Raw genomic sequence first — 25,563 nt, 5'->3', positions numbered from 1 at the left:
GTGTGCGAGAGAGCGCGTGTGTGAGAGCGATTGAGAGCATGCATGTGCACGTGTGTGTGTGTGTGTGTGTGTGTGTGTGTGTGATTGAGAGAGTCCATGTGCACGAGAGAGTGTGTGTGCGCGAGCGATTGAGAGAGTGCGTGTGTGTGAGTGAGTGTGGCTGTGAGTGTAGGATGGGGCCAGAGAGAAAGTGCGGGACAGTGGGATTAGTTTCGAGGTTGAATTAGGGCTGCAATGCAATGTGTACAATTTCAGTGTAACATTCACTGCCGTGTTTTATTTCAATCCGCGTCTGTTTAACAATCTTTCATTCACTGCCCCTCCCCCAAAAACTGTGGGTCCCCTCACTTCGTTCCCCCTGAAACCATGGGAGTTTTGAGTGACCCCGAAGAATTGTATCCAGGAGATTTATTGCCCAACTGTCCCGGTTGGCTGTTTAAATCGCGGATAGGTCCGTCCCATTGAGTTCCCAGATCCTGGGGAGGGTCCCACGGGTTTTGAGGGAGGTCGGAGCGGGCGAAGTCTGCTCTGGGCTATCAAACTGGCCCCTGTTTCCACCACCTCCACTCCCCTCCTCCGTTACCAGCATCCTTCCTCCACTCTTCCCGCTACACCTCTGTCTCCATCACACTGTTCGAGGTTTGAGTCGGGGCTTGGACTTCACAGAAGTCAGTTTCTGCATCGTTGAGCTGGGAGGGTGAGTCGGGAGGGACTGTGGGCTCAGTCTGCTCAGTCGCAACCTGTAATATTGAGTCCGGAATGAGTGTTTGGAGAGGGGGAGAGAGAGAGAGAGAGAGGGAGAGACGGAGGGAGAGAGGGGGAGAGAGAGAGAGAGATAGAGAGACAGAGAGGGAGAGACAGAGGGAGAGAGAGAGGGAGACAGAGAGAGAGAGATGGAGACATACAGAGAGAGACAGAGTCAGAGAGAGAGAGAGATGGAGAGAGACAGAGAGAGAGAGAGAGATTTGGAGGGAGAGAGACAGACAGAGATAGAGAGACAGAGAGGGAGCGAGAGAGACGGAAACATACAGAGAGAGACAGACAGAGTCAGAGAGAGTGAGAGAGATGGAGAGAGACAGGGAGAGAGACAGAGAGAGAGAGACAGAGAGAGAGAGACAGAGAGAGAGAGAGAGACAGACAGGGGGAGAGAGAGAGAGACAGAGAGAGAGGGAGAGAGAGAGATGGAGAGACAGAGACAGACAGAGAGAGAGAGACAGAGACAGAGAGAGAGAGAGAGACACTTAGACTCCATACAAGAGAGTGGCGCTGTACAATCTCACGTGTGGGAGTGAGGAGACATGGTTGAATTTGAATGAGGCTTTTGATGGGTCAGGTCTCAAAATCACGTCGCAACTTGATAGAAACTGTTCTCCGAATGTTTAAAAACCTCAAAGCATGAGCAAGCATACATTCCGAGAGACTTGCAAACAAAGTGAGGGATGAAGAACCCCAGAATGAAGGGTCTGACAATGACCATCTGTCATCGATTGGTCAGAAAACCCTAACAGGCCAATCGGCCCAAAGAGTCTGTACTGATCCTCCCACCCTGCAATTCCCATGGGCAATTTAGCCTGGCCAATCCACCCTAGCCTGCACATCTTTGGACTGTGGGAGTAAAACGGAGCACCCGGAGGAAACCCACGCAGGCACAGGGAGAACGTGCAAACTCCTCACAGTCACCCTGAGGCTGGAATCGAACCCAGGTCCCTGGCACTGTGAGGCAGCAGAGCTAACCACTGAGCTACAATGGCTGCCTAATGTCTTTTAGAGAAGGAAACTGCCATCCATCCCTGGGCGTGGCCCTCATTTTGGGGATAAATAAGTAAAATTACAAAAAACCCACATCTTTTACAGAGATAATGGGAACTGCAGATGCTGGAGAATCCATGATAACAAAGTGTGGGGCTGGAGGGACACAGCAGGCCCAGCAGCATCTTAGGAGCACGAGCCTCTGATGAAGGGTCCAGGCCCGAAACGTCAGCTTTTGTGCTCCTGAGATGCTGCTGGGCCTGCTATGTTCATCTAGCTCCACACTTTGTATTCTTTTACAGTGAGCCTGGGCTGCAGGATCGAGGCGGACGATGACGGAGGCTACTTTAGATGGGCACTGGATTGATTCCGTGCCAGGTTACGGGAAAAGGCAGGAGATGGGCACTTGGGAATGGAAGTAGTTCAGGGCCGAAGAGCCTCTTTCTGCTGCGTGACAGTTCAGTGACTGTGGGACCTGGAGGTGGAAACGGAGAGATAAGGGCCCAGTGGCCTCGGGGCTAATGATTTGCCCAGGAAGCCGCAGCTTTCGGGCACTCTGGGAAGGAGATTGGATGCTGGTCATGGGCAGGTAGCAATAAATACATAAAGCACAGGATGAACACGGGAACAGACCCTTCAGGTCCATCCAGCCCATGCCGACCCAATATCCTAAATTAATCTAGTCCTATGTGCCAGCATTTGGCCCATGTCCCTCTAAACCCTTGCTATCCATATCCCCATCCAGATGCCTTTTAAATGCTGTAACTGTACCAGCCCCCACCACTTCCTCTGGCAGCTCGTTCCATACACGCACCACCCTCTGTGTGAAAAAGTTACCCCTCAGGTCCCTTTTAAATCTTTCCCCTCTCACCTTAAACCTATGCCCCTCCAGGTTTTAGATCCTTGTCTATTCACCCTATCCATGCCCCTCATGGTTTTATAAACCTCTATAAGGTCGCCCCCTCAGCCTCCAACGCTCCGGGGAAAATAGTCCCAGCCTCTCCCTGTAGTTCAAACCCTCCGACCCTGGCAACATCCTCGTAAATCTTTTCTGACCCTTTCAAGTTTCACAACATCCTTCCTGTAGCAGGGAGACCGGGATTACACACAGTATTCCAGAAGTGGCCCTAACCAATGTCCTGTACAGCCGCAACATGACCCTCCCAGCTCCCTGTACTCAATGCACTGACCAATAAAGGCCAGTGTCCCGAACACCTCCCTCACCGCCCTGTCGACCTGCGACTCCACTTTCAAGGAGCTATGAACCTGCCGCCCCCCCCCCCCCCCCACCCCCCCAGGTCTCTTTGTTCAGTAACACTCCCTAGGACCTTCCCATTAAGTGTATAAGTCCTGCCCTGATGTCCCTTTCCAAAGTGCAGCCCCTCATATTTACCTAAATTCATCTCCATCTGCCACCCCTCGGCCCATCTGATCGAGGTCCTGCTGTACTCTGAGGTAACCTTCTTCGCTGCCCACTATAACACCAATCTCACTGACATCTGCAAATTACTAACCATCCCTCCTATCTTCCCATCCAAGTCATTTATATAAATGACGGAAAGCAGTGGGGCCAGTGCCGATCCCTGTGGCACACCGCCGGTCACAGGCCTCTTGTCTGAAATGCAGCCCCCCGCCCGCCGGTCTCCCACCTTCCAGCCAGTTCTGTATCCAATTGGCTGGCTCTCCCTTTATTCCAGGGAATCTAACCGTGTCAACCAGTCTACCATGAGGTCCTGAATTTAGAAAGTTCCATCAACCTTCATAACCTATCAGTTTCCCCAAGCTAGGCTTCAGCCTGGTGTAGGCCGAATGCACAACAGGGTGTGATCAGGGTGAGGCCCCAAGCCTAGCTCCAGCAGATCAAGGGCCCTCGAGCAGGTAGAGCACTCGCAGCATTGATCACAGAATGGTTCCATCGAGGTCAACTTGAAGGGAAATCCTCCAGAGACTTGGGGGTGGGGGTGTTGGGTCGTGAGGGGGCACATCGAGGTGCATAGGAAGAGCCCGGTAATCAGCGTGATGGCTGGGAATTTCCAAACCCGCACTCGATCTGATGCGTCAAATGTATCCCAGACACGGGCCATTGGGAGGCAATGATTGGCTCCAACTCTTTAGAAAGGCCTTGGGGAACGATAGTGATGGATTGGATTGGTTTCAGAGGGAAGGTGTGATGTGCATTAGTGTGAGGCGTTAGTGATCGGAGAGAATTGACACCCTTCCTTACGATACGCTGTGTTCCGGTGTCAGACAATGGACTTCGGATTGTGAATGAGGATTTAGGGAAAGTCAGGGACTAACTGGGGGACACCATCTCCCCTCCATCGTCAGTCGAAAGAGAGGAGCAGACCAGACTGTGAGGTGATGGATCACTCAGAATCTAGAACGGGGTTCCATCTCATTCCGAGACAGAGCCAGTACCACAAAGGAGCTCAGGATTAGCAACAGCCTCTGAGATAAACAGAGAGCTTGATACTTCATCTCCCAGGGGAACTGCGTGTGGGAAGGACATAGAACATAGAACATTACAGCACAGTACAGGCCCTTCGGCCCTTGATGTTGTGCCGACCTGTCATACCGATCTCAAGCCCATCTAACCTACACTATTCCATGTACGTCCATATGCTTATCCATTGACGACTTAAATGTACCTAAAGTTGGTGAATCTACTACCGTTGCAGGCAAAGCGTTCCATTCCCTTACTACTCTCTGAGTAAAGAAACTACCTCTGACATCTGTCCTATATCTTTCACCCCTCAATTTAAAGCTATGCCCCTTCGTGCTCGCCGTCACCATCCTAGGAAAAAGGCTCTCCCTATCCACCCTATCTAACCCTCTGATTATTTTATATGTTTCAATTAAGTCACCTCTGAACCTTCTTCTCTCTAATGAAAACAGCCTCAAGTCCCTCAGCCTTTCCTCGTAAGACCTTTCTTCCCCTTCCGTAAAGGATGCCGTAAATACTCGCACCCTGTGGCCTAGAACACAACCTGGGGCGAACATAACCTTCTCAAGACTGTGAGAAGATAAAGCAATGAGCGAAAATCAACAGAGGTAAGCAGCAGGAGGTACGTGAGTCTAGACATGGGTTTAAACTCTGTCAGGCTAAATCCCAAGCAGAAAATGCAGTGGAGGGACTTCAGGAGGTGAAGGGACAGTGATCAGAGAGACTGAGTTCTGGAGAAGGGTCCAGGCCTGAAACGTCAGCCTTCCTGCTCCTCTGATGCTGCTTGGCCTTCTGCATTCATCCAGCTCCACACCTTGTTCCAGGATTGACATTCTACTTCCTCAGACCGCGGTCAAAACTGAGACTGATGAAGGTGCAGTGTAGTTTCCAGCAAAAAGATGTGGTTTACTTGGATTTTCACAAGTTTGGGGTTGGGGTTCCGCACTGACCTGGAAAAGCGAACTGACTGGCAAACAGGGAACACAAAACAGATGGGGGAGTCTTCATCTGAGCGGGACTCACTGACCAGTGGGATTACCGCAGGGATCAGTGCGGGGACCCCCAGCCAGTCACATGGTACACACTCACCATTTGGATGTGGGAACGAAATGCGATATCTGCGAGTGTGCAGGGGACACAGAGCTGGGTGGGAGGGCGAGCTGTGGGGAAGATGCTGCCGAGATGTCACAGTGCGATGTGAACAGGCTGAGTGAATGGACTAATGCAGTATAATGTGGATTGCTGGGAGTGAATGCAGGAAGGCAGATCATTATCTGAATGGAGATAGATTGGGGGCGGGGTGCGGAGGTACAATGAGAGCTGGGCGTCCCTTGTACACCAGGTGCTGAAAGTAAGCATTGCAGCTGGAGCAGACGTTGAAGGAGATAAATGGTGTGTTAGTGTTCCTAACGAGAGAATTGGCGTACAGGAGCAGGAATGTCTTCCTGCAATTGTACAGGGCCCTTGGTGACACCACACTGGGAGGATTGCACGCTGTTTCAACCTTCTTATTTGAGAAAAAACATTCTGGTGATGGAGGGAGTGCAGCAAATGTTCACCAAACTGTATCCTGGGATGGCAGGACTGACCTATGAAGAGAGACTGGGGTCGGTTATATTCACTGGAGGTTCGAAGAATGAGGGGGGATTCTCATAGAAACCTGTAAAATTCTGACAGGACGAGGCAGGGTCAACACACTAAGGATGTTCCCGATGACTGGGGAGTCCAGAACCAGGGAGTTACAATCTAAGGATACACGGTAGGCCATTTCAGACTGTAAAGGGGAGAAATGTCTTCACCCAGAGAGTGGGGAGCCTGTGGAATTCTCTGTCACAGAACAGAGCTGAGGCCAAAACCTTGAATGTTTTCAGGAAAGTTTTCCTATTTCTGAAGAGATTGGAGATTATGGACAAAATGGGAACAGGGGACGATGTTCGATGATCAGTCATGAAATGGGACAGCAGGCTCGAAGGGCAGAATGGCCTCCTCTTGCTCCTATTTTCTATGTTTTATACCTCTGAGTTGTACTCATTCTTGCATCCCCTTTATCTCCATTTGACTGACTCACCCTCTTACTCTATCTCCTTACCTCTGTCTCTCTAAGATATAATCCCTCAGTTACACCCACTCCCTTCACCCCATCCAGGACAAAGCAGCCCCTGCTCAATTGGCACCACATCCACAAACATCCCACTCCCTTCCACCCCCCGCCGATGCTCAGTCGCAGCAGTGTGTACCATCTACAAGACGCTCTGCAGAGATTCACCAAAGATCCTCAGGCAGCACCTTCCAAACCCCACAACCCACTTCCATCCAGAAGGACAAGGGGCAGCAGGTACATGGGACCCCCACCCCCTGCACGTTCCCCTCCGAGCCCCTCCCTATCCCGACTTGGAAATATATCCCTGTTCCTTCAGTGTCGCTGGGTCAGAATCCCTGGAATTCCCTCCCGAAGGGGACACTGTGGTCAACCCACAGCACATGGACTGCAGGGGTTCAAGAAGGCAGCTCATCCCCCACCTTCTCAAAGCGGGGCAACTAGGGACAGGGGACAATAAATGTTGGGCCCACATCCCAGAAAAGATTAAACTAAGAGAACGCACTTCCTTACACACATTCACACACACAGGCAGTCTCACACTCACCTGGGGAACATGGTCTTTGTCTTCCTGATGTTGTCCCTCCATCCTCTTCTTCTGGCTACTAACTAACACTGTCAGATCAAGGCGAAAGGTCAGATTTCAATCAGATTCCTGTCCATAGCCACCTACCCATCCTCTGTGACAACGTCTGTGAGTATGCTACTGGAGTCTATCTCTGACCCTCTCTCTCTCCCTGTCTCTGAATCTTTCTCTCCCTCTCTGAGTCTCTCTCACTCCCTCTCTATCTCTGACTCTCTCTCTCTCTCTCTGTATCTCTGACGCTATCTCTCTCTCTTTCTCTCTCTCTGTATCTCTGACGCTCTCCCTCTCTCTGTATCTCTGACTCTCTCTCTCTCTGTATCTCTGACGCTCTCTCTCTCTCTCTCTCTCTCTCTCTCCCTCTCTCTGACTTTGACTCTTTGTCTCTTGGTCCCTCTCTCTGTCCCAATCTCCATCTCTCTCTCTCTCTGTCCCAATCTCCATCTCTCTCTCTCTCTGTCCCAATCTCCATCTCTCTCTCTCTCTGTCCCAATCTCCATCTCTCTCTCTCTCTGTTTGTCTGACTCTGTCTGTATCTCAGTATTCCCCCTTCCCTCTCCCTATATCTCATTTTCCTTCTGTCTGCCTCTCTCTCTGTTTCTGTCTCTCTCTGTTTCTCTATTTTTCTTTCCCAGTTTCTCTCTCTCTCTCTGTCTCTCTCTTCCTAAATCTGTCTCTCTTGAACCCCTCTTTCTGTCTCTCCCTCTTTCTGTCTCTCCCTTTTTCTGTCTCCCCACCCACACTCTCTCTCCTTCTCTCTGTCTCTGTCTCCCTGTATCTCTCTCACCACCTCTCTGTGTGTCTCTATCTCTCTCTGCATCTCTTGCTCTCTCTCTATCTCCTTCTCTCCACCTCTCTCTCTGTCTCTCTCACTCTGTTTGTCTCTCTTTCCCCCTCTCTCCCACCTCCTCCTCTCCCCCTTTTCTGTCTACCCACCTTCTACCCTCTCTTTCTCCCCCATCCTCCTCCCTCTCTCTTTCGCTCCCTTTCTCTCTCCCCCCTCTCTCCCCATCTCTCTCCCTCACCCCCCTCTTCTTCTCCCTCTCCTCACTCTCCTCCTCACTCTCTCCCTCCCTCTCTCCCCCCAAGTCCTCTCTCTCTCTTCCTCCCTCCCCTCCTACCTCCCTTCCCCCTCCCTTTCACTCTCTTTCCCCCTCCTTCTCCCTCCATGCTCTCTCTCTCTCTCTCTGTCTCTCCCTGCCTCCGCCTCTCTCTACCCCTGTCTCACCAGCAACCCCCCCCTCCTGATCCCTCTGAGAGAGAGAGAGAGAGAGAGAGAGAGAAGTCGGAGGGCATGTTACTTGAGCAGGAACAGTCCCTGGAGACTGTGGGCCGCAGGAAGGAACATCTCCCACACCACCCAAAGCACAATATAACAGAATACTCCCCTGGATGGGGGCAGCCCCAGCAACGCTCAAGAAGCTCGACACCATCCAGGACAGAGCAGCCCCCGCTCGATTAGCACCACATCCACAAACATCCCACTCCCTGCCCCCCCCCCCCCCACCCCCGACGCTCAGCCACAGCAGTGTGTACCATCTACAAGACGCTCTGCAGAGATTCACCAAAGATCCTCAGGCAGCACCTTCCAAACCCACCACCCACTTCCATCCAGAAGGACAAGGGGCAGCAGGTACATGGGACCCCCAACCCCTGCACATTCCCCTCCGAGCCCCTCAGAAAGTGAGATACGGAGCAAAAGTGAGACAGGTGAAGAGCAAAGAGCAGTGAGAGAAAGTAAGAAATAGATGGGCAAGTGAGTGACAGAGACATAGAGAGAGAGATAGAGACAGCAACAGAATGCAAGGGGGGAGTGATTGAGAGAAAGTGACAGTGAGAGACAGAGAGGGGAGTGAGAAACAGAAAGAAAGGGAGAGTGAGATGGAGAAGGAAACAGAGATGCACTAGAGTAATATAGCACAGAAACAGACCCTTCGGTCCAACCTGTCCCGATATCCTATATTAATCGAGTCCCATTTTCCAGCATTTGGCCCATGTCCCTCTAAACCCTTCCTATCCATGTCCCCATCCAGGTGCCTTTTAAATGCTGTAACTGTACCAGCCCCCACCACTTCCTCTGGCAGCTCATTCCATACACACACCACCCTCTGTGTGAAACAGTTACCCCTCAGGTCCCTTTTAAATCTTTCCCCTCTCACCTTAAACCTATGCCCCTCTAGTTTCAGACTCCCCCTACCCCTGGGGTAAAGGACCTTGTCTATTCACCCTATCCCTGCCCCTCATGGTTTTATAAACCTCTATAAGGTCCCCCCCCTCAGCCTCCGACGCTCCGGGGAAAGTAGCCCCAGCCTCTCCCTGTAGCTCACACCCTCCGACCCTGGCAACATCTTCGTAAATCCGTTCTGACCCCTTTCAAGTTTCACAACATCCTTCCTGTAGCAGGGAGACCGGGATTACACACGGTATTCCAGAAGTGGCCCTAACCAATGTCCTGTACAGCCGCAACATGACCCTCCCAGCTCCCTGTACTCAATGCACTGACCCATAAAGGCCAGTGTCCCAAACACCTCCCTCACCGCCCTGTCTACCTGCGACTCCACTCTCAGGGAGCTATGAACCTGCCCCCCCCCACCAAGGTCTCTGTGTTCAGGAAAACTCCCCAGGACCTTCCCATTAAGTGTATAAGTCCTGCCCTGATGTGCCTTTCCACAATAGGGAGAGAGTGAAAAGTGGAGACAGTGAGACAGCTGCAGAATGAGATCCAGCGTGATGGAGAAAGAGAGACAGTGAGAGAACGAAAGAGAGAGATATGAAGTCTGACAGAGGGCAGGAGAGAGATGGAGAGTGGAAGAACAAGAGATGGAGAGTGAGAGAGAGCGAGAGACAAAAGACTCACAGACAGTGAGTGGAAAATGGAGAGAGAGTAAGGGACAGCAAGAACGACAGAGGGAAAGGCAGAGGGCGAGAGAGAGAGAAATGGAAAGGGAGAGGCTGAGTGAGGTTTAGAGGGCGAGAAGCAGGAGAGAGAGTCAGAGAGAATGGGAACTGCAGATGCTGGAGATTCCAAGATAATAAAGTGTGAAGCTGGATGAACACAGCAGGCCCAGCAGCATCTCAGGAGCACAAAAGCTGACGTTTCGGGCCTAGACCCTTCACCAGAGAGAGTCAGAGAGGGTGGGAGGAGGGGGTGGAGAGTGACTGAGTTGGGGAAGGCTGGCGGTAGCTAGTGCAATGAAAGGAAGGCTCCCATCGCCTCTCACCTGGGGCTCTGTTCACCCAGCGGCCCCTCCGGCTCCGGTGTGTCCAATAGACAATGCTGGCTGCCAACAAGAGGAAAAAACATCCTCCGAAACTCACAATCGAGATGGAAAATGGTCCCGAGCTCAGCAGGGCAGTCTCTGAAAGGCAAGGGTGAGAGAAATGCAGTGAGGGAAGCTCCCAGTTGATGGTGGATTGTGTGGCCTGCGATAGGAAACGCTGTGATGTTGTGATAAATCGAGACCATCTCTCGCACACAAACAGAATAAATCGAGTCCCCGTCGCAGGAAGATGATCGAGCGTTTGTAAAACCATCGTTCGCTCACATGGACCGTGAAAGGTTCTGGTTCCTCACACCATCAGATGAGGTGCCTGGACTGGAAGAGGGTGGGGAGGAGATTCACTGGGACACACTGGCTCTCTACAGCTGATCTTCCACATGGTTTCTCCCACAACTGCTGCTTTCTCCCTTCCCTCCCGTCTAAAGCATTTGATCTTTATTTTTTTTAAGAAAAGGGAGTACTTTGGAAAATAATTATTACTTCTGCACGGAAAACAGCTCCGACACTGAAACGAAACCCCAAATGAAAAAGCAGGTCCAACAGAACGTCTCTCTCCGGCCAACCATTTATCACAGGTCGACAGGGCGGTGAGGGAGGTGTTTGGGACACTGGCCTTTATGGGTCAGTGCATTGAGTACAGGGAGCTGGGAGGGTCATGTTGCGGCTGTACAGGACATTGGTTAGGGCCACTTCTGGAATACTGTGTGTAATCCCGGTCTCCCTGCTACAGGAAGGATGCTGTGAAAATTTTGTGTATCTCTGGGAAATCTACCCCAGTGTGTCCAATCTTTCTCCATCGCTAAAATGGAAGTTAGAGAGGGAGAGGAGAGAGTATAGGGAGGGAATTCGGCAGCTCAGAGCCAAGGGAGGTGTAAACACCGGCCCAGAGGGATGTGAATCAGAGCGTGGTCAAGGGATTGGAATCGGACAAGATCACAAAGGGGTGTAGGGGCTGTAAGAGGTTATAGAGATAGGGAGGGGGTGTAGGGGCTGGAGGGGGTTACAGAGATAGGGAGGGGGTGTAGGGGCTGTAAGAGGTTATAGAGATAGGGAGGGGGTGTAGGGGCTGGAGGGGGTTACAGTGATAGGGAGGGGGTGTAGGGGCTGGCGGGGGTTACAGACATAGGGAGGGGGTGTGGGGGCTGGAGGGGGTTACAGAGATAGGGAGGGGGTGTAGGGGCTGGAGGGGGTTACAGAGATAGGGAAGGGGTGTAGGGGATGGAGGGGGTTACAGAGATAGGGAGGGGGTGTAGGGGCTGGAGGGGGTTACAGAGATAGGGAAGGGGTGTAGGGGATGGAGGGGGTTACAGAGATAGGGAGGGGTGTAGGGGCTGGAGGGGGTTACAGAGATAGGGAGGGGGTGTAGGGACTGGAGGGCGTTACAGAGATAGGGAGGGGGTGTAGGGGCTGGAGGGGGTGTAGGGGCTGGAGGGGGTGTAGGGGCTGGATGGGGTTACAGAGATAGGGAGGGGGTGTAGGGGATGGAGGGGGTTACAGAGATAGGGAGGGGGTGTAGGGGCCGGAGGGGGTTACAGAGAGAGGGAGGGGGTGTAGGGGATGGAGGGGGTTACAGAGATAGGGAGGGGGTGTAGGGGCTGGAGGGGGTTACAGAGATAGGGAGGGGGTGTAGGGGCCGGAGGGGGTTACAGAGAGAGGGAGGGGGTGTAGGGGATGGAGGGGGTTACAGAGATAGGGAGGGGGTGTAGGGGATGGAGGGGGTTACAGAGATAGGGAGGGGGTGTAGGGGCCGGAGGGGGTTACAGAGAGAGGGAGGGGGTGCAGGGGATGGAGGGGGTTACAGAGATAGGGAGGGGGTGTAGGGGCTGGAGGGGGTTACAGAGATAGGGAGGGGGTGTAGGGGATGGAGGGGGTTACAGAGATAGGGAGGGGGTGTAGGGGCCGGAGGGGGTTACAGAGATAGGGAGGGGGTGTAGGGGATGGAGGGGGTTACAGAGATAGGGAGGGGGTGTAGGGGCCGGAGGGGGTTACAGAGATAGGGAGGGGGTGTAGGGGATGGAGGGGGTTACAGAGATAGGGAGGGGGTGTAGGGGATGGAGGGGGTTACAGAGATAGGGAGGGGGTTACGGAGATAGGGAGGGGGTGTAGGGGGATGGAGGGGGTGTAGGGGGATGGAGGGGGTTACAGAGATAGGGAGGGGGTTACGGAGATAGGGAGGGGGTGTAGGGGGATGGAGGGGGTGTAGGGGGATGGAGGGGGTGTAGGGGCTGGAGGGGGTTACAGAGATAGGGAGGGGGTTACAGAGATAGGGAGGGGGTGTAGGGGGATGGAGGGGGTGTAGGGGGATGGAGGGGGTGTAGGGGGATGGAGGGGGTGTAGGGGGATGGAGGGGGTGTAGGGGGATGGAGGGGGTGTAGGGGGATGGAGGGGTAATTTGGTTTTGAAGTGACTGTGTTGATGTGGTGAATCGGTCGAGTTTCTGGTCAATGATGAGCCCGAGGGTGTGGATAATGAGCGACAGTCTGTGATGGTGATGGCACTGACCATGAAGGGGCTGTGGGCACAGATGGTCAGAGCCTGGTCATTGTCTGGCCTGTATGTTCCTTCCGAGGGGTCAGCACGGACCTGGGGATTGTCCAGATCCTGCAGCAACGGGACAGGGACAGCTTTGGGATCTGGGGAGCTTGTGATGCTGTTGGACATTGCACAGTCTTCGTCTCGTCTGTGATTGAATAAATTCCTGTTTTCCATCAGTTTCCAGAGAGGGCACAGGGACACGTGGTTTCCAACGGGAATACATGGTTCCTAACGGGAATAGGTGGTTTCTAATGGGAATACGCGGTTTCTAATGGGGATACGTGGTTTCTAACGGGAATACGTGGTTTCTAATGGGAATACACGGTTTCTAACGGGAATACGCGGTTTCTAATGGGAATACGCGGTTTCTAACGGGAATACATGGTTTCTAACGGGAATACGTGGTTTCTAACGGGGATACGTGGTTTCTAACAGGGATACGCGGTTTCTAATGGGAATACGCGGTTTCTAACGGGGATTCCCGGTTTCTAATGGGGATACGCGGTTTCTAACGGGAATATGCGGTTTCTAACGGGAATACGCGGTTTCTAACGGGGATACGCGGTTTCTAACGGGGATACATGGTTTCTAAAGGGAATACACGGTTTCTAACGGGGATACGTGGTTTCTAACGGGGATACGCGGTTTCTAACAGGAATACGTGGTTTCTAACAGGAATACGCAGTTTCTAATGGGGATACGCGGTTTCTAACGGGGATACGTGGTTTCTAACGGGAATACGCAGTTTCTAAAGGGAATACACGGTTTCTAACGGGAATACGTGGTTTCTAACGGGGATACGCGGCTTCTAACAGGCATGTGCGGTTTCTATTGGGGAATACGCGGTTTCTAACGGAGATACGCGGTTTCTAACGGGGATACGCAGTTTCTAACGGGGATATGCGGTTTCTAGCGGAAATACATGGTTTCTAATGGGGATACGTGGTTTCTAAGGGGGATACACAGTTTCTAAGGGGGATACACGGTTTCTAACGGGGATACGCGGCTTCTAACAGGCATATGCGGTTTCTATTGGGGAATACGCGGTTTCTAACGGAGATACGCGGTTTCTAACGGGGATACGCAGTTTCTAACGGGGATATGCGGTTTCTAGCGGAAGTACATGGTTTCTAATGGGGATACGTGGTTTCTAAGGGGGATACACGGTTTCTAAGGGGGATACACGGTTTCTAACGGGGAATACGCGGTTTCTAACGGCGAATACGCGGTTTCTAACAGGGATACGCGGATTGTAATGGGTATACGCGGTTTCTAACGGGGATACGCGGTTTCTAATGGGGATACGCGGTTTCTAACGGGGAATACATGGTTTCTAACAGGGATACGCGGTTTCTCACATGAATATATGGTTTCCAGCGGGGATACATGGTTTCTAGCGGGAATACACGGTTTCTAACGGGAATATGTGGTGTCTAATGGGAATACGCAGTTTCCAACAGGGATACATGGTTTCTGTCGGGAATGTTGGAGCTATTCTCTGGAATAGGGAGTGTGTGGAGAGTGGGGTGAGGTGGAAAACCCGGCTCTGTATCTCAATGTCGAAGGGAATGGATTCAGTCAATGTTGTGACTGTGTTGAACAGCAAGTCCAGACTTTCTGTCTGTGGGATCAGCTCTGGCTTATACTGGGACAGTTTGTACCTGGATATTCGACTACACAAGTCGTCGTCAGGTCGACCGTGGCATTTTGCGAGCTGACAGGGTTCGAGGCGATGCACACCAGAGCTGACAGGTTGGAGCTTCCATTCAGTGAAACCTGGAGATGCTCCTTCGACCCCAACACAGTCTCCCACTGGACCCCTGTCCTCCAGGTGTAACTCACTGTGCTTCCCCCCTCAGTCAAACAGCTGAAGGAGGCGACACAGCTCTGGTTGGTGAAGATGGCATTCTCCGTTCGGATCACAGTCCGTCTGATTGGCTCTGAGGAGGGAGGGACGGAAAGTAACAGGTCAGTAACCCCTCCCTCAGCACTGACCCTCCGATAGTGCCCGCTCCCTCAGCACTGACCCTCCGACAGTGCTCGCTCCCTCAGCACTGACTGTCTGACAGTGCCCACTCCCTCAGCACTGACACTCTGACAGTGCCCACTCCCTCAGCACTGACCCTCTGACAGTGCCCACTCCCTCAGCACTGACCCTCCGAAAGTGCAGCGCTCCCTCAGCACTGACCCTCCGACAGTGCCCCCTCCCTCAGCACTGACCCTATGACAGTGCCCACTCCCTCAGCACTGACCCTCCGACAGTGCCTGCTCCCTCAGCACTGACCCTCCGACAGTGCCCGCTCACTCAGCACTGACCCTCCGACAGTGCCCACTCCTTCAGCACTGACCCCCTGACAGTGCCCACTCCCTCAGCATTGACCCTCCGACAGTGCGGCACGCCCTCAGCACTGACCCTCCGACAGTGCCCACCCCCTCAGCACTGACCCTCCGACAGTGCCGTGCTCCCACAGCACTGACCCTCCGACAGTGCCCACTCCCCTGGCACTGACCCTCTGACAGTGCCCGCTCACTCAGCACTGACCCTCTGACAGTGCCCACTCCCTCAGCACTGACCCTCCGACAGTGCCCCCTCCCTCAGCACTGACCCTCCGACAGTGCCCACTCCCTCAGCACTGACCCTCCGACAACGCCCGCTCCCTCAGCACTGACCCTCCGACAGTGCCCACTCCTTCAGCACTGACCCTCTGACAGTGCCCACTCCCTCGGCACTGACCCTCTGACAGTGCCCGCTCCCTCAGCACTGACCGTCCGACAGTGCCCACTCCTTCAGCACTGACCCTCTGACAGTGCCCACTCCCTCGGCACTGACCCTCTGACAGTGCCCACTCCCTCGGCACTGACCCTCTGACAGTGCCCGCTCCCTCAGCACTGACCCTCTGACAGTGCCCGCTCCCTCAGCACTGACCCTCCAACAGCACCCACTCCCTCAGCACTGACCCTCCAACAGTGCGGCACTCCCTCAGCACTGACCCTCCGCATGTGTGTTGCGTATGACATTCTTGGTGTCACGTCATTAGCCTTCAACCCAGCCACCATCTCTGAACCTCCCCCCTCCTTTGCCGCTGTGCTATTTGAACCGTGTGAGGTGCAGCTCTTTGGCATCATCACACCCACCCGCTGCGGGGACCCGGAGCTCTTGCGCACTGAACTGCCGGTGCACCTGGTGGGTGGACGATGCTGACCCTGTGTCTGTGAGGCGACCGCACTGAAGGATCGTCCCTCGTCACCCCCCCCCGTATCTCCTCTCTCCCCCTCCCCGGGTCCTCCGGCTGCTCCATCCAGGTGGGGAATGGGATTGTACTCACCGAAGATGAACAGGTGGGTGGATCCTGTCAACTCCCAGGGCCCTTCGCTCAGCGTCACCGTATATTCTCCCGCGTCCTTCGATGTCAGGTTCTCGACCTCCAGGCTGTAGTCTGGGAAGACGTGACTCCTTCCCGAAAATGGTGTTGCTGGGTGGATAAGTGATTTGTTGGCGTCCAGCCTGAGCTCTGCAATTTTCACTGTGATGCTGCCCTTGTGCCTCCAGGTGATGGTGCCCTTGCTCGGGGCTGGGGTCATGCTAACCGCCCACCGCACTCTCCCTCCCAATGTGGCAATGGAGTGTCCCTGGTCAATAGTCACATTCACAATCTCACTTCCTCCCAGGCTCCTGGCTGAAGGGCAGAGGGTCACAGTGAGATCGCTACCAGTAGGAGATGGGGTGAATGGCCTGAGAGGGAGGGAGAGAGGCTGAGGGAGGGAGACAGTGAGAGTGAGAGGGGTCCTGGGAGAGAGAGGGAGAAAGAGAGATGTGAGGGAGAGAGAATGAGGAAGAGAGCGAGAGAGAGTGAAGGAGAGACAGTGAGGGAGAGAGAGTGTGAAGGAGAGAGGCCGAGAGAGAGTGAGGGAGCAGTAGTGTTGGGAGAGAGAGAGTGAGGGAGAGAGTGAGAGAGCGAGCGAGGGTGTGAGGGAGAGAGAATGTGAGGGAAAAAGGCCGAGAGAGAGTGAGGGAGCAATTGTATGGGGGAGAAAGAGAGAGTCAGGGAGAAAGTGAGGGAGCGAGATTGTGGGGGAGAGAGAGAGAGTGAGGGAGACAGTGAGGAAGAGAGAGTGAGGTCGAGTGAAGAATAGTCAGTGAGGGAGAGACAGTGAGGGAGGCTGAGAATGAGGGACATGGAGAGTGAGGGAGGGAGAGGGACTGAGAGAGAGAGACAGAGTGAGAGAGAATGTGAGAGACAGTGAGTGTGGAAGCAAGAGAGACAGAGAGAGATTGAGTGAGACGGTGAGGGGGAGAGTGTGTGTGGGAGGGGGAGCGAGCAATAGAGACTGAGAATGAGTCAGAAAGTGAGAGCATGAGAGTGTGGGATGATAGAGAGCAAGACAGACTGAAAGTGTCATTGAGTCATAGAATCATAGAAACAGAACCTTTATCCAACCTGTCCATGCTAACCCAGTATCCTGTATTAATCTGGTCCCACGTCCCAGCACATGGCCCATGTCCCTCTAAACCCTTCCTATCCATGTCCCCATCCAGATGCCTTTTAAATGCTGTAACTGTACCGGCCCCCACCACTTCCTCTGGCAGCTCATTCCATACACAAACTGTGTGAAAAAGTTACCCCTCAGCTCCCTTCCCCCTCTCACCTTTAACCTATGCCCCTCTAGTTTTGGACTCCCCCACCTCTGGGGGAAACACCTTGTCTATTCACCCTATCCATGCCCCTCCTGCTTTTATAAACCTCTATAACGTCCCCCCCTCAGCCTCCGACGCTCCGGGGAAAATAGCCCCAGCCTCTCCCTGTAGCTCACACCCTCCGACCCTGGCAACATCTTCGTAAATCTTTTCTGAACCCTTTCAAGTTTCACAACATCCTTCCTGTAGCAGGGAGACCGGGATTACACACAGTATTCCAGAAGTGGCCCTAACCAATGCCCTGTACAGCCGCAACATGACCCTCCCAGCTCCCTGTACTCAATGCACTGGCCAATAAAGGCCAGTGTCCCAAACACCTCCCTCACCGCCCTGTTGACCTGCGACTCCACTCTCAGGGAGCTATGAACCTGCACCCTCCCGCCAGGTCTCTTTGTTCAGTAACACTCCCCAGGACCTTCCCATTAAGTGTATAAGTCCTGCCCTGATGTCCCTTTCCAAAGTGCAGCCCCTCATATTTATCTAAATTAATCTCCATCTGCCACCCCTCGGCCCATCTGATCGAGATCCTTCTGTACTCTGAGGGTAACCTTCTTCTCTGCCCACTATAACACCAATCTCACTGCCATCTGCAAATTACTAACCACCCCTCCTATCTTCCCATCCAAATCATTTATGTAGAAGATGAAAAGCAGTGGACCCAGCACCGATCCCTGTAGCACACGGCTGGTCACAGGCCTCCAGTCTGAAAAGCAACCCTCCCCCACCACCCTCTGTCTCCTACCTTCCAGCCAGTTCTGTATCTAAGTGGTTACTTCTCCCTGTATTCTGTGTGATCTAACTTTGCGAACCAGTCTACCGTGAGCAACCTTGTCGAATGCCATACTGAAGTCCATATCAACAACAACCAAATTTGCTGGAATATCTCAGCAGGCCTGGCAGCTTCTGGGAAGAGAAATCAGAGTTACTGTTTTGGGCCCGGTGACCCCTCCCCAGAACTAATGGTAGCTGGGAAAACGTCAGATTATGTGCAGTAGATAGGGAGGAGGGAGGGGTTTCGGAGTAAATGATAGGTCTGAATGATTGGGCTTAAACAAGGCCTGGTGTGTGGGGTTGAAGGTCAGGGCATGGGAGAGTTCAGGCCCTGAAATTATTACACTCCATCCCATTCTCTCAGTTTCCCCGTCTCCGTCGCATCTGTTCAGATGAGGCCAACTTCGACAAGGAAGCCTCTGAAATGTCCACATTCTTTCTCAACCGAGGGTTCCCCAGCTCCGTTGTCAACAGGACCCTCAATTGGGTCCAACCTATCTCCCGCACTTCTGCCCTCACCCCTTCTCTTCCCTCCCACAACAGCGATAGGGTCCCCCTTGTCCTCACAGACCATCCCACCAGCATCCACATCCAGAAGACCATCAGACGCCATTTCTGCTTCCTCCAGCAAGTTGCCACCACCAGACACATATTCCCCTCCCCTCGCTTGTCCGCCTTCCGCAGGGACCGTTCCCTCTGAGACACCCTTCTTTCACACTTCCTTCAACCCAAACACCTCCACATAGTCCTACGGCACCTTCCCCTGTAACCAGCAAAGGTGCAACATCTGCCCATTCTCCTCCTCCCTCCCCAGTATCCAAGGGCCCAAACATACCTCACAGGTGAAGCAACACTTCACCTGCACTTCCCAGAATCTAGTCTACTGTATTCACTGCTCACAGTGTGGTCTCCTCTACACTGGAGAAACGAAGCATAGACTTGGCGACCACCTCGCAGGACATCTACATTCTACTTGCAAAAAAAAAGACCCTAAACTACCTGTGGAGCTGGATGAACACAGCAGGCCAAGCAGCATCTCAGGAGCACAAAAGCTGACTTTTTGGGCCTAAACCCTGCTCCTGAGATGCTGCTTGGCCTGCTGTGTTCATCCAGCTCCACACTTTGTTATCTTGGATTCTCCAGCATCTGCAGTTCCCATTATCACTGACCCTAAACTACCTGTTGCCTGCCACTTCAATGCATCACCGTGCTCCCTGGCCAACATGTCCGTCTCTGGCTTGCTACAATGTTCCAGTGAAGCCCAACGCAAGCTGGAGGAACAACACCTCATTTTCCACTTGGGGACCCTACAGCCGTCCAGACTCAATATTGAGTTCAATAATTTTAGGGCCTAAACTCTCCCATGTCCCAGCCACCAACCCCACACACCAGGCCTTGTTACCACATAGCCTGCCACTACACACCCCCTGTTATTAGTCACTAACAGTCCCCATTAACAGCTACTCACCCTCCCAGCCTCATCGTTAGCAACTCCTTTGTCTGTCCAACTCTTTTTCTCCCTGTTTGGGATCTATCCTATCGTTTACTCCCCATCCCTCCCACCTCCCTATTTTCTGCATGTAAACTGACATTTTCCCAGGCACCATCACTTCTGAGGAAGGCTCACTGGACCCGAAATGTTAACTCTGATTTTTTTCTTCACAGAAGCTGCCAGACCCGCTGAGCTTTTCCAGCAACTTTGTTTTTGCTCCTGATTTACAGTATCCGCAGTTCTTTTTCGGTTTTAATTCCATGTACACAACATCCACCACTCTGCTTTCAACAATTTTCTTTGTCACAACCTCAAAAAATTTAGTGTCTACAAAATTACACCTAAATTGTACCAACGCTGATGTTTATTTCGTCTCGTGTCTGAAATGTTTACTAGGCCAGTACAAAATTTCTTCCAATCTACTGAAAATATAATCCCCGTTGGAAAATAACTCAAGTCTGGATTTGATACCAAGATGATATCTCCAGTGTTTTAGTCGCTCCTTACATTATTGCATTAACAAGTATTTCTGTGACTCACGTACATCTGCGACAGGTTTGGAGTAAGGTTAATTTGAACAGAAAGCTGACCTCCAGCTCATTTCCCGTGATTCATTCATGAAATGAGGGCATCGTTGGTTAGTTATTGCCCCATCCCTAATTGCCCAGAGGGCAGTTTGGAGGTAACCACATTGCTGTGGGTCTGGAGTCAAATGTAGGCCCAGACCAGGTAAGGATGGCAGTTTCCTTCCCTAAAGGACATTAGTAGCCAGATGGGTTTTTCCCCTGATAATTGGAAATGGTTTCATGGCCATCACTAGATCTTTAATTCCCGATTTATCTTTTAAAACTGAACTCGAATTCCACCACCTGCTCTGGCAGGATTTGAGCCCAGGTCCCCCAGAATGTTGTTGAGTTCCTGGATTAACTGTCCAGTGATAATACCACTGGGCCATCGCATCCCCAGTGAGTAGGTCATCGAGTGAAGACAAAAGATGCTGCTCACACGCACTAACACACACGCACGCACACGCACACTCGTTCCCACTCTCTCGCACACGCACACACACACACTCTCTATCACAAACACACACACACACGCACACACACACTCGTTCCCACTCTCTCGCACACGCACACACACACACTCTCTATCACAAACACACACACACACGCACGCACACACACACTCGTTCCCACTCTCTCGCACACGCACACGCACGTACACACACACTCGTTCCCACTCTCTCGCACACGCACACGCACGCACACACACTCGTTCCCACTCTCTCGCACACGCACACACACACACTCTCTATCACAAACACACGCACACACACACTCGTTCCCACTCTCTCGCACACGCACACACACACACTCTCTATCACAAACACACACACACACGCACACGCACGCACACACACACACTCACATATACTCTCTCTCTCACAAAGTCACACGCACTCACACAGACATACACACACACACAGACACACACTCTCACACACACTCTGTCACACATACACACACACACTCTCACACACACTTTCTCACACATACACACACACACTCTCACACACACACTCACACATACACACAGACACACTCTCACACACTCTCTCACACACACAGACACACACTCACACACACAGACACACACACACTCTCTCACACACACACACACACTCACACACTCTCTCACACACACACACACACATACACACACACACACTCACACACTCTCACACACATACACAGACACACACACACACTCTCACACATACACAGACACACACTCTCTCACACACAGACACACACTCTCACACACACAGACACACACTCTCTCACACACACTCACACACACAGACACACACACACCCACACACACTCACTCATACTCACCCACACACACACACACACACACATACAAACACACACACACATACTCTCACACACATACACAGACACAAACACACTCACACTCACACACACACTCACCCATACACACACACTCTCACACACACTCTCACACATACACACACACACACACACTCTCACACATACACACACACACACACACACACACACACACTCTCACACACACTCTCACACCCTCTCACACCCACTCTCACATATACACACACACACATACACACACACACTCACACACACATGCTACTGGATTAATAGTGATTTTAACATCTTCACAGATGTGCGCCAATCATCATTCCTCATCACTGATAGATAGGCAAGCCTGAGCCACTCACATTTATAGGTTTAAGAATTCTTGCCATGCCCAGCACCTCAAATCCTACCTCAGTCTTTGTTCTGTAAGGCAGTTCTCTAGCCTCGCATCATGGCACTCGATTCTCACCCTGGGTTTTCAATTTGAACAGAGATCTGTTTCCATGCTTCTCAGATCCCCACTGAAAACCACTGGGCGTTAGTTTAGAATTTGAGATAGATCTGCCTCAGAATGCCCTTCAGCCCTACCTGTGTGGTGGCTCAGTGGTTAGCACTGCTATGTCAGGGTGCTGGGGACTTGGGTTCAATCCAGACTTCGGGTGGCATTTTCATGCTTTTGCCCATGTCTGTGTGGGTGCCCCAGTTCCCTCCCACGGGCCAAAGATGTTCAGGTTAGGTGCTAAAAATTGCCCCGTAGTATCCAGGGATATGCAGACCAGGTGGGGTTATATGGATCCTTCAGAGGGCCGGTACAAACCTGACGGGCCGCTTTCTACGATTCTGTGTTCTTCCTGATTAAACCTGGGGAATTCCCAGTGTCCGGACCATTCTTCAGACTGTATACCAGAGCAAACACTGAAGCATTGCTCTGCCTGGACAATTCCTGCGGGTTGCAGCACAGTGTGACTTGGCTGCTTGTGATCCACTCGTGATCCACTGTCGTTTCCTGGTTTCCCGTTCAGTAAAGGAGTGATCACCCAGTAGGGGTTGGTTTCGTCGGCAATGGTCGGTCGGTATGTTTAATAACAGCCCAGCTTTCCTCCTGTTGACCACTTCTCCTATACTTCAGTTTCGGTATGTTGCCCATTCCCCTTCCTCAAACACGCCTGTTTCACGCCACCTTTTTGATGCATACCAGCAATTCTCTCCCAAAGTGTGGCAGTTGGAGTTTAATTTGAATAAATGCAAGGTATTATGTTTTGGAAAAACAAAGGCATGGCTTATACAGTTAAAAGTGGGGACCCTGGGCGGTGCTGAATGACAGCGGGACCTCAGAGGGCAGGTACATAGTTATTTGAAGTTTGTGTCACATGTAGACAGGGGGGTTAAAAAGGTGGTTAGCACACTTGCCTTCCTTACTCAGACCCTTGATTATAGGAGTTGGGGACGTTGGTGAGGCCTCTCCTGGAGCACTGTGCCCAGTTCTGGTACCCGTGTTACAGGAAGGATATTATTAAACTGGAGAGGGTTTGGAAGGGATTTACCAGGATGTTGCCAGGAATGCAGCAGGACAAGCGGCATTGTAGGAGCACAAAAGCTGATGTTTTGGGCCTAGACCCTTCCTAGGCCTGAAGCGTCAGCTTTCCTGCTCCTGAGATGCTGCTTGGCCTGCTGTGTTCATCGAGCTCCACACCTTGTTATCTCGGATTCTCCAGCATCTGCAGTTCCCAGTATCCCTGTTGCCAGGAATGGAGGGTCTGAGTAAAAAGGAGGGGCTGGGACTTATTTCAGTAGATTGTAGGAGGCTGAGGGGGTGGACTTACAGAGGTTTATAAAAGCACGAGGGGGAAAGATTAGGTGACTAGCAGGTGTCCTTTCCCTAGGGTGGGGGACTCCAAGTCTATGGGAGCATTTTTTTTTCAGGTGAGAGGAGAAAAATTTAACAAAACTGTGAGGGACAAATTTTCTTAAACAAAGAGGGTGTTTCCCGTGTGGAATGAGCTTCCTGAGGAAGTGGGGACAATTACAACATTTAAAAAACATTTGGATAAGCCCATGAATAGGGAAAGGTCTGGAGGGATATGGGCCAGGAGCAGGTAGGTGGGACTAGTTTAGTTTGGGATTAGGGTTAGCATGGGCTGGTTGGGCCGAAGGGTCTGTTTCCCTTTGACTCTATGACTATTTGCTGCTCCCTGGCCTGTTCTCCCACACTGATGGCGGTTCTGGTCCCATATTGGTTTACATCTCTCAGCCAACTCTCACCATTGGAGAGAATTAGCTAGCCTTTTCCAGCGAGCTTCTCCTTGGCAGCTATTTCCAGGCTTTCCTTCCAGTCTAGCTTCCTCTTTTCTTCAGGATTGCCTCACATCTTCAACCACGCACCGATCTGCATGGCTTCTGAATTTGCAGCGTTCTGCAGGCTTGCACATGTTTCAACACTGTCTTTGCTGAGTCAGCATTTCAGCAAAAACTGATGGTCTTGGTGAAAAACAGCCCCATCCCATCACATTCTTGCTATTTGCTCTCAGATTTTGGAATTGGCTCCTGTGCACGTTGCAGAGTCTTCCCCAAATAATGCTCTGGGAAGGCGATAATCTGCTTTGATCTTTGTTGGCCTTAATAAGATAATAGACTCTCTCTCCCCTGTGACAGCTCCAACATTTTCATCCCACCGCTTGATGGGACCAGAAGTTCCCACATCTCGTTTTTAATAGGGATGTTGCAAGATGCATCGTGGAATTTTTAACACAAGCAAAGCTTCTCTTGTGGTGGCCTCTTTCTGTTTGTGTTTGCAACCCCAGCACCGGGGAATTCCCTCCCTGTACAGTATCTCCAAGGTGTGTGAGAGGAGGCCTTTTGGTCCATCAAGTCTGCACTGGCCCTCTGGAGAGCATCACACCTAAACCCATCTCCCACCATCTCTGTAACCCATGGCCATCCACCCTAACCTGCACATCCTGGGCACTACGGGACAATTTAGCATGGCCAATCCACCCTAACCCGCACATCCCTGGGCACTATGGGACAATTTAGCACGGCCAACCCATCCTTACCCGCACATCCCTGGGCACTATGGGACAATTTAGCATGGCCAACCCACCTAACCTGCACATCCCTGGACACTATGGGACAATTTAGCACGGCCAATCCACCCTAACCCGCACATCCCTGGGCACAATAGGGCAATTTAGCATGGCCAACCCACCCTAACCCGCACATCCCTGGGCACAATAGGGCAATTTAGCATGGCCATTCCACCCTAACCGGCACATCCCTGGGCACTACGGGACAATTTAGCACGGCCAATCCACCCTAACCCCATCCCTGGGCAGTATAGGACAATTTAGCATGGCTGATCCACCTAACCTGCACATCTTTGGACTGTGGGAGGAAACCGGAGCACCCGGAGGAAACCCACGTAGACACGGGGAGAATGTGCAAACTCCACACAGTCACCCGAGGCTGGGATCAAACCTGGGCCCCTGGTGCTGTGAGGCTGCAGTGCTAACCACTGTGTCACCCCATTTCTTTTATTCCTTTTGCTCTCACCTAATGAGTGTTGATCTCAAGCCAGTTTTTATGGCCATTACCAAGATCTCTTCTTGCATTAATGTTTTACTCACAGACATTCAACATTGCGATGGAGATTTTTGCATTTCATGCAGCAAGCTTAGAGAGGGACTATCATCTGCTCAAAACTGCCCATTTTGCAACGTGAGTGGTCTCTTCAAGTGATAGTTGTGACAATTATCTGGCTTTTAAGAGCTGTATTTTGTCCTTTCGTTTGAATTGGAAGAGAGGTTTTGAGCCATAGGTACTGAGCTGTTCCTTCAAACGAGTTTTGAGAAGATTTGTAGCTCAGGTTGAGGTTCTGGATGTGAGTTTGCTCGCTGAGCTGGAAGGTTCGTCTTCAGACGTTTCGTCACCATTCTAGGTAACATCATCGGTGAGTCTCCAATGAAGCGCTGGTGTTATGTCCCGTTTTCTATTTCTGTTTAGGTTTCCTTGGGT

At 52.0% G+C, this 25,563-nt stretch overlaps 1 protein-coding gene across 2 annotated transcripts in view; it reads right to left on the bottom strand.

Annotated features, from left to right (window-relative positions):
* Window positions 1-296: 296 nt before the first annotated feature.
* LOC125449639 (SLAM family member 7-like) overlaps window positions 297-25,563 on the bottom strand; it is a 35,141-nt gene continuing 9,874 nt past the window's right edge. The window contains exons 2-6 of one of the 2 annotated variants that reach the window (XM_059642834.1): window positions 16,016-16,366; window positions 14,351-14,629; window positions 10,095-10,232; window positions 6,838-6,905; window positions 297-740 (exon numbers count right to left, since the gene is read on the bottom strand). In XM_059642834.1, coding sequence (XP_059498817.1) covers window positions 609-740; window positions 6,838-6,905; window positions 10,095-10,232; window positions 14,351-14,629; window positions 16,016-16,366 — 968 coding nt within the window. In that variant the 3' untranslated portion in view covers window positions 297-608. The remainder of the gene's footprint in view (window positions 741-6,837; window positions 6,906-10,094; window positions 10,233-14,350; window positions 14,630-16,015; window positions 16,367-25,563) is intronic. The other variant, XM_059642835.1, reaches the window with a different exon arrangement.

Source organism: Stegostoma tigrinum, chromosome 46 (assembly GCF_030684315.1).
Source record: "Stegostoma tigrinum isolate sSteTig4 chromosome 46, sSteTig4.hap1, whole genome shotgun sequence".
NCBI lineage: Eukaryota > Metazoa > Chordata > Chondrichthyes > Orectolobiformes > Stegostomatidae > Stegostoma > Stegostoma tigrinum.
The sequence above is the reverse complement of the archived record's forward strand: the minus strand, read 5'-3'. Positions and strand labels throughout refer to the sequence as shown.